The sequence below is a fragment of the Barbatula barbatula genome (assembly GCF_947034865.1).
Source record: "Barbatula barbatula genome assembly, chromosome: 6".
Taxonomy (NCBI): domain Eukaryota; kingdom Metazoa; phylum Chordata; class Actinopteri; order Cypriniformes; family Nemacheilidae; genus Barbatula; species Barbatula barbatula.
The window spans coordinates 16,195,929-16,208,077 of NC_136765.1; the positions used below are offsets into that span (position 1 = coordinate 16,195,929).

Genomic DNA, 12,149 nt, shown 5'->3' on the forward strand with positions numbered 1-12,149 from the left:
CAACATAAAGCCACATGTCTCCACACATAACACAACAGAAACCCGAAAGACGTGGCAATGTCATGACTCTGCCCAGGGAGCTAGAAAGCTCGAGACAGGAAGGACAGAGTCCTAACAAAGAGCTATTGACTAACACATGTCAATCTATTCAAATATGTAATAAAATAGCTTTGCTATATAAAAACTTCTTCAAAAAACAGATTCAACTGCTGACAATACCCATTTAAACTTAGCACTTTTCACATTTCTCTACTTTGTCTAAGTCCTCCTAGTGCTGACTGCATTAGCGATGTGTTGACCCGTAGAAATGATCCAGTTGCAACTGAATCCGTCATGATCTGATGTCTAGCTAATGACTGACACAATTTCACTGAGAGCGCTGCTAATGGAAGCCACTGACCATCTTCCTGCTTTAGCAACATGAGAAATTGAAAGTGCCTTTGGACGCTAATGTTATTAGAGCCTTTCTCCAAAATCACAAGCCTTCACTTGAGGAAGTTGAGTGTTTTACTCAACATCCACTGTCTCGGATGAATGTCAATTCATTAAGCTAATTGTGAAAACTTGTGATGTGTTATTTGTTTATAAGTCATTTAAAATGATATTAGTATAGGCATATTAATCTTCATGTTCAATATATCATTTTACTGTAGCTTGGAGGGTCAGCCAATGCTTCCATGCCGGTAATATCAAAGTCACAGGTTTGTGATTTGAATGCGCATGCTGATAAAATACAGACTAATATATAAAAAAATATAATATATAACATGCAGAATCAACATGTCAAGCTGGTATCTCAACAAAGCAAACTGGTTCAATATTTAGCAGTTTTGTTTGGTGACAAAAATATTGGTGAATAGAAAATATATTTAACCCCTACCTGATTTTTGCATTTTTGTAATTTTTTTAGTAAGGACAAATTATTTCATATTAAAAGCCACATGAGCAGCGGTTTGGAAAGCATACCTTGTTTGGATCCAGTCCGGTCGCTGCTGGGTCCAGTGTTGGGTGTATATTTCGTGTTTCTGGTGGAAGCGCTGTGTCTCGTCCAATCAAACTCTTCCGTTTTATCTTGGGTGAACATACAGATGCTTTCCTCTTCAAAGTTGCAGTGGAACTTATCTATGCAAGATACAGCAAAGGGTTAACTTGTGAATAAGGGTTAAATGCACAGAAATCATCCACAAAGTTATATCAGATCATTCCATCATTGGTGATCTCATTGGTATTCTTATGTAAACTCTACACATACAGCAAAAATAAGAAAATTAAAACATATGTACAATAAAAACACTATTTAGTCCTAATCAAAGCCAACAAAAAAGTGTGAAATATAAGTGTCACTTTAACAGTTTTGTACTAATTTACTGATACATATACAGTAAATATAATGGTGTTACATATACTGTAAACAATGCTGGATTCTTTTGAGTCTAGCGTTGGGTCGAGTGAAATTAACCCAGAAAATGTTTAAATGTTTAATTATACAACCAACAGGTTATATTGACATCTAATTTCATTCATAACACACAAGTTGGGTTTGTCTCTTTTAGACCCAACGCTGGGTTTGAAATAAGTGAGTATTCACTTAACCTGATGTATTACAAATAGCACATAAACCTACCAGAACATCGTCCATAAAATCAAATTTAGCCTCAAAGGATTCGAAAACATTTCTATGTCTCATATTCATACTGTATGCATGTACCGTAAATGTGAGTTTCCAAAGGCTGTTAATACACTGATACAGGATCTATTCAATGTAAACCTGTGCATTTCTTAGAACTTCACTTTACATACCAATGAATACCAATGAGATAATAAGCATGAACACACCGATGGCAATCTATACTTTTATTTAATTGGTTATACTGCCATTTCAAACAAATTGAAAACATACTCACTCCATGGAGGACTCACTGGAGCTGAAACGTAAAACGAGAGAAAACAAGTTATGAATGTTATTTCCAAGCAGTGGAAGGCTTACAGTTAATAGTTTAATAATAAACCATATTAAAGAACAGCAGGGGACATGGAGACGGCAGAATGCTGTTTGCCCTTGGAGTGTGCTGTTTAGAAGGTGCTTTGGGCATCATTATCATGTATCACACGGTTATAGGCGCAATGAAACAGTGTTGGTGCAGGAGGGGGTGTTTGTGGAGGGAGAGGTCGCAACTGGCTGTGCAATGCTCAGGTGAACCATAAAGACCTGTATCTCTCTCCTTCAATTCAAAAGCAGCCTATCTGAGCGGAGCAGAAAGCCACGCGCTTGCAGGCAGTCTCATTGAGGGCTAAAGTGCATTGTGGATGAAAGGTTTCCGAGGGCATGTGTGCAAAAGATAGTGAGACTGAAACCTATCCCCGTTTCACCGACTAAGCTCGGTGGCTTAATAGAACACCAAAAAAGAAAGAAAATGTGAAAAGTTGCTAAGTGCGAAGTCCCAAGTGTGTTTCTATTTGTGGTAGTAAAAATCAATGAGAGAGTTTGTCTGAAGGATCTTCAAATGTTTGAGAATATAATTTCATGTTCAGGGTTTCGACCGCAGTATAAGGATTTAGAGAACTATGTTAATTGTGTCTCTCAGATTTTGATCCTGGAGTTAAATGAGTACAGTTGTCTTGTGGGACTCAGAATGGCATCGGCACTGGCATTTGATCGAGCTTTTATAATGAGAGAGATTAGCACAACAGCGTTCAGCCATAGCAGATGTTCACAAGGGGTTGACAGTGTAAATGTCTGCTTTGAGAACTGCGGGGGGAAGAAGCGGCGCGCAAAATTGATGATACAAATAAGGAGGGAAAAAGTTGACAGAAGACTCCAAACAGGGGTATCAATTATAAACGTCTGGTTACATAAATTCTATTTACAAAAGAATGAATGATTACATAGACGCTGCTAGAGTCGATCGAGGTCTCAGTCGAGTTAACCATCTGCTAGAAGTTCTGAAAAATCAATGATTATGTCTTCTTTCTTCACATTTGCTGAAAAGTAGCCGCTTTGATTGTGGTTGAAGGTCTGGTGCTTTTTGCTATTTAAAACGCCCACTTAGACAGGAAGAGCCGTCTGACTGACACATTTTTTGTTTTAATAGGCCATTTAAGAATGGAAGTTTAAAAGACAGGCGTGAAAAAAGTGATATGTGAGGTAAATACAACAGTAAAATGCAAGAAATTATGTAGAGACTTTAAGCACAGTACATAAAAACAGTGTCCTTACTCGGGAAAGTCAACCAGTGATAAACAATCAAAAAGATTTTTAGATTTGTGTTTTTTGATCTATTAAGCTCTGGTGCATATTGAGCATTTTTACCTCAATTTAAAGGGACAGCTAACCTAAATAATGTATATTCTGTCATCATTTATTCACCCTCAAGTTGTTTCAAATTTTGAAACAACAGAGAAAGATATTTGTAAGAATGCTTGTAACCAAACACCATTGACTACCATAGTAGGGAAATTGCTTTATACATTTCTTTGTTCTGTTGAACACAAAATAAATATTTTGAAGAATGTAAGAAAAGCAAACTGTACTGTTTCATACTATGGTAGTGAATGGTGGCCAATAACTGTTTGGTTAGAAGTATTCATCCAAATATCTTTCTCTGTGTTCATAAGAACAAAGATATTCATACATACATTTGAAATTCTATCTTAGTGTTGGATCATTGAAATATACAGTGATATTCTTGAAACTAAAAGCTTTATAAAAGCTTTGTAAAAGATATGAAACTGAATATTGTTCATATGATTTTCACAAGCAGGGGAATGGTTGTGGAAAAAAAATTGTTGCAAGTTAGAAAGCTGACCATGTATGTCAAATTGTATCATATAGTACAGGATACTTTCTTGTAGCTCAGTGGTAAGAACATTAGGTTGTGGGTTCGATTGCAGATACCTATGTATAAATGTATAGGATAATGCAATGTAAGTCGCTTTGGATAAAAGTGTCTGCCAAATGCCTAAATGTAAATGTCTAGTTTTGTACTCCACAATTGATAGATTTAATGATTCAATAGTGGACCCACCTGTGGGTCTGCAGAGGGTAGAAGACATTAAGAGGTAAGTCCAGAAAAAAAAGCAATATTCAAAATTATATTCTTAGGCAATAAAAGCAAGAAATATTAAATTCGGAGGTACATCAGCTTATGCTCACATATGGGGGCCGAGCCCCTTTAATTAAGACTGAAAACCCAGAGACCACTTCTGCTGAATGAATGAAGGTGTTCTGCATCCTCAAGATAAAACCTTTTGGCAGCTTTGCCAAAGAAAACAAAACATCAATCTTCTTTTCATTAAAACACAACATGAATAAAAAGCCATGATCAAAATATCACATATGTATTTCCATACTGATTGAATCTTATATTAACTACATACAGCTATTTCCTTTTACAATTTAAAAGCTAATTCTGCATTTGTAGGTGAAATTCATCTATATTCTGGGCTGAAATCACAAACTGAACCGTGGCCAGTAATAAACTCCTGTAATGAATCACAATGTGTGCATTCATGTAAAACATTGTATGTTGTCTTACCAAATACATGTTTACATAAACATTATCTAAACCTTAATGAATGATGGAAAAAGCTATGAATGAGAATTCGTGAAAGACCCCTAAAGAATATTTGTTAGTTTCCATCACGAAACAACTTCATGAATAAAAAGCCACGATCAAAATGTCTCTCACGTTCTTCCACACTAATCACATTTCATATTAACCCTTCGCTGCTAGCCGTTACTTCCTTATTTCCAAAATTGCAATCTAGAAGCTAATTTAGCAATGGTTACATCTCCCCTTCATACCCAGCTGTTTCTTAATGGGCTAAGGAGAAGGAGGCCTGCCTTGGTTTAACCAAACAGATGTTGCGTATTTGGAAACACGTGGCGCATAAACACACGCGCTAATTGATGGACTCCATCTTTTTTTTCTGCATTTCTCCCTCTCGCTTTTCCCATAAAAAGAATCACTGGAACTGTTGGAGCGGGAGGCAAAAACAAAACCTTCAACAACATTAAACACACAAATAATTTGACGGAGTACATCCGAGACGATTTACTGCTGTCCCACTCACAGGCAAGCTTTAAGGTAAAATCCAACAATATTTAGGCCTTTGATCTTAGGCCTGTCATCTTTTTATGTAGACAGTAATTATAATAATCTTGAGGAAAGTCATTTACGTTGTCAGTTTTATGAACACACATCCCATAAAATGTGACACACAGCACTAAGTGCTACAAATTATTAAATATACAAACTTATAAAAGTGTCTCCTATATATATAATCTTGAAAGAATATTTCAACAACACAGTGTATTCTGTTTTATTAACTTTTTCGTATTTATATCTCTGTACTTTTGTTTCTGCTACCAATGTGTGCCAAACTGCTTTGCAACAAAGTGTTAAAGGTGCTATAGAAATAAAATAGCTTCGGACTGAATTTGAATATTATTGTGAAGCATTGGTGGAAACCAACAATGAAATGGTATACACAGTCGCATGCTAAAGCACTGTATGTGCAGAAGAAAGATACGCTGCTTGAATGAAATGATGGCTAAATGATTCAGATATTCACTTATCACTTATGATTGTGAGTCACTGATATATGACTTTATTGTATCTGTTGTAAAAAGTTAATTCATTTTAATATCATACTAAAGTGTCACACGCTATTACACACAACAAATCAAAGTTAGTCTCTTCATAGGCGAATTATAGTATAATATTAAAAAATTGTGACTGTACATGAATATTTCTAGATGAAAAGTCACACTTCAAATTTAAAGTGTATTTAATAAAATCTTTGAAGACTTTTAATGAAACAAGCCCCTGGATGAGAGAAACTGACGTCGATGATTTTGTATTACTGTCAAACAACTAAACAAATACTGACATTTATAATTCCATTGAAGGTGCGGTGAGGTGTGCAAACTGTTTGACAATACAATTCTTTTAGCTTGTTAGCATTGTACTCAACGCTGTTTGCCTTCTCTAAAAGGCTCATAAATAGCTGCCAGTTGGTGCCTTTCCAAAGCAATCTACAGGCTGCAGCGGGTTTATGTGTTCAATAAGTGCTTTAAAGAATGATACCAAATGACACACTCCATCAATTCTTGTTGGTAGCTTGTTAATTTGTCTGGCAGTGTCCAAGCATGTCCAAATTGCAGCCATCGCAAGTCTTAACAAACATTGCTCAGAATTTGCCACACATTGCAATGTCTTGCCTATCCAATCCAAGACCACAAATAAAGTAGAAAAAATGCAATGTTCTGCATTCATTGGAAACAGTAACACTGATCCTCGAGACATGGAATAAAACAAGCTATGAGATTAAAAAATAAATGCTTATGTAGCCAGGAATTATTTGGATGAATCTCTTAAAGATTGTTCGGCTGTATTTAGCTGCATTTTAGTGTCCTGGTTCTTCCATTCTCTCCAGAGAAGTGTTTTTCTTGCTCTCTCTCTCTCTCTCTCTCTCTCTCTCTCTCTCTCTCTCTCTCAATATAGGTCAACGCCATCAGATACAGAAGAATGTTTGCTGTTAGGTCAAATATTCATTGTAAATACTGACATATCGATATGTGAATGAATTAGGAATACAGGATGGTATCAAACTGATTGTCGACTCCATGTACTGAGTTGTCATTTTGAATATTACAAATAACGCATGTCTGGTTTTGCTTCCAACAAGACTTGAAATAAAGGGAATTACTTGCAAATCCCAAATAACTCCTAACAGTTTGGATGATGGAGGCGCCATACTGTATTATAAAAGTGGCAGAAAATATCACCGTGATTTTAACATTAAAAGATCATTAGTGTCACACATGAGCAATTTTTAGCACACCAGCAGAAGGTACCCTTACAGAAAACTTGTTCAAGCTTTTACATAAAGTTTCAAAGATGACATATTACTGTAAACGCTGGGATATTGATTGTGACTGGTGTGTTTTCGCTATCGCCTTCTCCAGGCTATTTGAACCAATTAAAATGCACAATGTCATGGTGGCAAAAGCCCGGCTTTTCGATGGAAGCGCTCCTGGTGTGAAAGTCATCGCATCATACAGATTCTCTTTTCCTATGAGCCCTGTGGCATGATGACTTCAGGGGGAATAGAATAGCAGAGAGAGAGACGTTATAGAATGAGACATTTTCAATTTTTTACCAATGGTATTTCCATTACTGGACACAAGGAGTCTGTAGAGCCATAGGGCTTTAGATCACATGGGTAAGTGGTTGAATACTCTATGAGGAAAATAATGCAAAAATGAACAAGTGGAGTAATAAGTGGAAATCTAATGATTTCTTTCTGTTTTGGATTTTTTCCTAGTCTCATTTTCTAGGCATCCACATAACAAGTTTGTATTAGTATTTAAAGAATTACAAGCCGACAGCCCTCTTGGTTTGTTATGTAGTTTAAACAATAAAAACATTCTTAAAAAAATATACAAAATTAAAAACATATATAAAGAATATATATAATACATTATATCATCTAATTGTATAATACACACAGTATATATAAATTAGGCTATATAAATTGAATCCAGGGTACGTTTATTTAAAAGTAAAAAAAAAAGATTTTATTCTTATGAGCTAAATGCACAGTCAAATAATATTATATATATATATATATAAAATAATTTAAATAAAATATTATTTCAATAATCCAATTATAATATAATTCTTAAATATTTGTATTTATTATTTTGCTGAAAATAGTTTAGATGATGGTCTACGGTGCGTCACACAGGATATGTCAAACAAACTATTTCATGTTACAACCCAAAAGCCAGGACCGATGTCAGAACCTTCAGAGAGTCTCTAATTTCACGAAACACTAGAGTTCTGGAAGCTTGATAACAGAACACTGTGCACAATTACTGAACGTGCCCGTGTGGATCCAGCCATTGCGTGAGGTCATAGAGCTGCAACATTACCATTGCTTTTTCATTAAAAAAGGGAAAGATTTGAGCACCGACGTGTGGGGTTTAGGTCACTATATATACATTACCTGTGTCTCGACTGGCCTCTTCAAGAAACACAAAGCAAAACAATGAAATCAATCTCTGTCCTATTCAATAGCTGTTCCAGTTGAACAGATGAAATAAGAACAACAACTGCAAATCAAATACACTTCATTTAATGAGTGACTTCATGTGTGACGCATATATCAAGTACACAACCTGTAGAGGTCTCTAGCACATACAACATTTTTAAAATGTCCTCTTAAAGGTTAACAATCAGATAAGCAGCTTTGTACACAACTAAAAACAATGCAAAACTAAGCAAAAAATATACCAAAATCACATCAAATACTTATATAGCATATAATATAAGTATGTATAAAATAAAATAAAATAAAATAAGATAACAGATATCCCCAAAATAGGCAGAAATAGACGGAAACTGTAATACGCAAAGAAACAGAAGCATAACGGTCATAAATCAAACTTTTACTCACCACTGTATCGAATGATTCGTTCGGCCGAATCCCCCTCACCGAAGCGTGTTATTGGCGTGAGACGGATCTGGTAGGCCTCGGGTTTGATGAGTTCCGTGAGGTTGTAGGTGAGAAGTTCTCCTTTCTGGATGTTGTCTTCGATTGGGATTTCTTGTTCCCACCACCTCTGATGCCCTGTCTGGACAGAAAAACATAAATACAAGTTTAATTTGAAATCTTTCGTTACATTATGAATAAGCAAAAAGCCACACGCTCATGAATAACTGTCCACCAAAAGGTTTCTTTAATAACACAAAATTAAGGAAATCATTAGTAAAAAAAATATACAACCATACATCATAATATATAATTTCTCAGTAGAATGAACCGAAAACATTATTACAATATCGTGCATAGAGTTAAAAAAGACTCGATCGTTTCTCTTGTTGAAGCCTTTTTAATGTCCCCACGGGGCTAACAGAGCTATTATGGTTAAATATAATCTTTTTAAACAAGAACACAATCTTCTTTGCTCCATGTTGAAATATTCCTCTTACAATACAGCTGGCCAATGGCACGCATGAATCCAAATTCAATTGCACTTCCTGTGAGGGTTCCACTTGTCTGATGAAAATCAGTACAAACTCTATAAACAAACACCTGAGTTTCAAACTCAAAATGCTGCGTTTGAGGTAAGACTGTACAGGAGGAGACAATGAAGAAAATCTCTAAATGGCCATAAAACAAACATAAAGTTCACAGTGAGATGTGTGAGGTTGCTAATTGTTTCTGACAGGGTGTTTTCGCTTCCTGAGCCTCTCAATTGACTTTTGACAGCAAGCCAAATTAGTCCAATATTGAAGAGAGTCAATTTACTGTATCCCTTCAACTTTGACTGGAAGTATAAATGAATTTTTGGTGATGCCTCCTTATTATTATTATTATTATGGCGGTGGTGGATGAGAGGCCATATCTAATTAAACCCACTGTATAAAAACCTCGCTGAATTTCCAGACTGCTGGGTTGTAAACAAACCAAAATGAGCGTTTTAATGACAAATAGAGAATCGCAAAGTTTGTCCTCTGTGTTGGAGAATGCTCTGGGCTTTCATTTTTCTTGTCTCATTTCAACTCAGCGACTAAAAGATCTCATTCATCTTTCATTACAATTATTTATGTTTAAAACTTTTGAAATTCTCAGTGGGGTAAATACAAAAAGCTGTTTTGTCAGAAGTTTGGTTAAACTTACACATCAGCAGCACTAAACTGAACTAAAGTCCATGTAAGGAAGTCACGCCACTCGGCGGCCATGCAACATCTCTATTTACGCCATGGCAAGATAACAGACATATTTTTCTAAAATCGCTGCAAAAAAAAAATCACAATTACATAGCATATTCTGATAAATAAAACCTTACATGAGCTATATCATAACATTGGTTTGTTTAGATTAAATTGCACTAAAAAATAAACTTTTTCAAGGTCGTTTAGGCTACTGAAAGAGCCCCGCCCCAGTGAATCATCAGTCTGATTGAGGATGATTGGCTCGTTTTACTGGAAGGCGGGACTTCCTTTAGTACAACGGCCATATTGAGCATCGCATTCCTCCCCATTTTTTGTAATGGCAGTGGCGCATCTTGTTAAAGGGATAGTTCACCCAATAAAATTACAACTCTGTCATCATTTACTCACCTTTGAGTTGAGTTCAAATCAATATACATTTCTTTGTTTTGTTGAACACAGAGAAAGATATTTGGAAGAATGCTTCGAAAAAGTTCTTGGCCACCTTTGACTACCATAGTAGAAAAACTAATTTATACTTTTTTTTGATCTGTTGAACACAAAAGAACATATTTTGAATAATGTAGGAAAGCAAACTGTTGGTTACAAGCTTTCGTCCAATTATCTTTCAAATCATTTTATACAGTTTTGGAACAACTAGAGAGTGAGAATTCTTGGAAAAACTATCCCTTTAATATCTATTATCTTTGACAGAACCTCGACCTGTTTGTATGAGCGGCCCAACATTCCCACGGTAATTCCTGTTTTTCCGACCAACTGAGTGAGAGTTTGTTTAAAATGTAAAACTTATAATTTAATGATTATTTTTGCAGTGCTGTTTGGTTTTGCTAGTGGTTTCTAAAATTATACACAGGAGCATTTAGCAAAACACAGATTGTGTAGCTCTTCGAGTTTGGCGTACAAAGAAATTGGCGTACGAAACACTGAACATTTGCAACCCTGAACTTTTGCCGAGTGACAACTATCAGGCTGTGGATACACAATACTGTTTTGTAATGGTGGTTGATCTTGGCCACATTAACATTGTCTTGGAGCTCTGCTGAGTGACAGGCGTACATGGACTCTCCTGGCAGGCAGTCTCGCCACTACGGGTCTCGCTGGATTGAAATACAAAATGATTGGTTAAGGCAGTGGGGTGTGGCAGCTATTGCCCTGAGAAGTTGCCAGCGTTCCCATCAGGGTCTCTCTCTCTTGGTAACGAGATTTCCATCGCCAAATCCAATTACTGTTTATTGCTTCTGTGAGATTTCTAATTCCATGCCTGCAGTACAGAGAAAAGCATTGATGCGGGCACATATCAGAAAAGATAGACCTTTTCTTCCCCCAAAGCACCTTATTCTTGCCATGTATCATACATCAACAACTTATTTCAAGATTTCTGCTCTTCTTGTAACAAACACACAAACAAAAATCGATCCATTAGAAAGTGGCATCATCGCAGGGTGCTAAAAGCGGCACTTGATCGTATCTATGTAAAGCGGCTGAGCCCAAAACCCAATTAAAACCCACTGAAGAGAATCAATGTGAATTATTTTCATACCCTGATAAAAAGGCCTGTAAACCTTTTTCAAACAAATCGTAAACGAAAAAGCCCAAAGTCAAGATTTTTTAAACACTTGACTCGGAGCATCCTTCAGCTTCGCATTTAGGTGTGATTTCATTAAAGAAGTTTTGTCTTGCGGTTCAGCATGCAGAGCTCCAGGGACCTTCTATTTCATCCAACACAGCACTCAAATCTTAACACATCCTTGAGCGAGACACTTCAAACCTTGTTGTGAATGTGAGGGGCCGATATTGAAGGGTGAGGCCCTCACGCCGGTGGAGAGTGTGAAAAGCACACCGACTGACAAAACGACCTTGTAGAAGGAACCGGTTTTGACGTTACACTCAAACTTTGGAGCTGCTGATAAAATATCCACGACCGTGGAAATAACAGGATCGTTCATCCAAAAATGAAGAATGTCATAATTTACACGCACTTCTAGTCGATCAAACCTGTGTGGTTTTGGGTATGGCTATTGTTCATTGAAAAATAAACTCCTAGGGGTTCGGAATGACATAGAGGTGAGTAAACAATGCAATATTCATTTCTGGGTAAGCTGTTCCTGTAAATGCAGCTCTCATAGTGTTTGACTGCTCGTTTTAACTTACAAGAGCATCATTTGGCGAAATAGCAGATCTCATGATACCTCTCTTACTGACTTGAATCTATTCTGCTAGCCTAGAATACACATAGCGACAGGCTTCTTCACAACTGAGGCACATGTGGCAAATCTGCCAGCAGTAAAAGGAAAAGCAAAGTTCCCTATCGAAACTTCACTCGTTCTGCGTAGCAGGACGCTATAGGGGAAAACTCCTTTTTCTCCGATGACCGAAGGTCATCCCGTATCTCAGGGAACCGAGGTT

The 12,149-nt window shown here is 36.5% G+C and overlaps 1 protein-coding gene across 1 annotated transcript in view; it reads right to left on the minus strand.

Moving 5' to 3' along the window:
- The window catches only part of mdga2a (MAM domain containing glycosylphosphatidylinositol anchor 2a), a 132,169-nt gene that overhangs the window by 10,183 nt on the left and 109,837 nt on the right, over positions 1-12,149 (minus strand). The window contains exons 11-13 of the mRNA XM_079459242.1: positions 8,464-8,641; positions 1,905-1,925; positions 967-1,122 (exon numbers count right to left, since the gene is read on the minus strand). Coding sequence (XP_079315368.1) covers positions 967-1,122; positions 1,905-1,925; positions 8,464-8,641 — 355 coding nt within the window. The remainder of the gene's footprint in view (positions 1-966; positions 1,123-1,904; positions 1,926-8,463; positions 8,642-12,149) is intronic.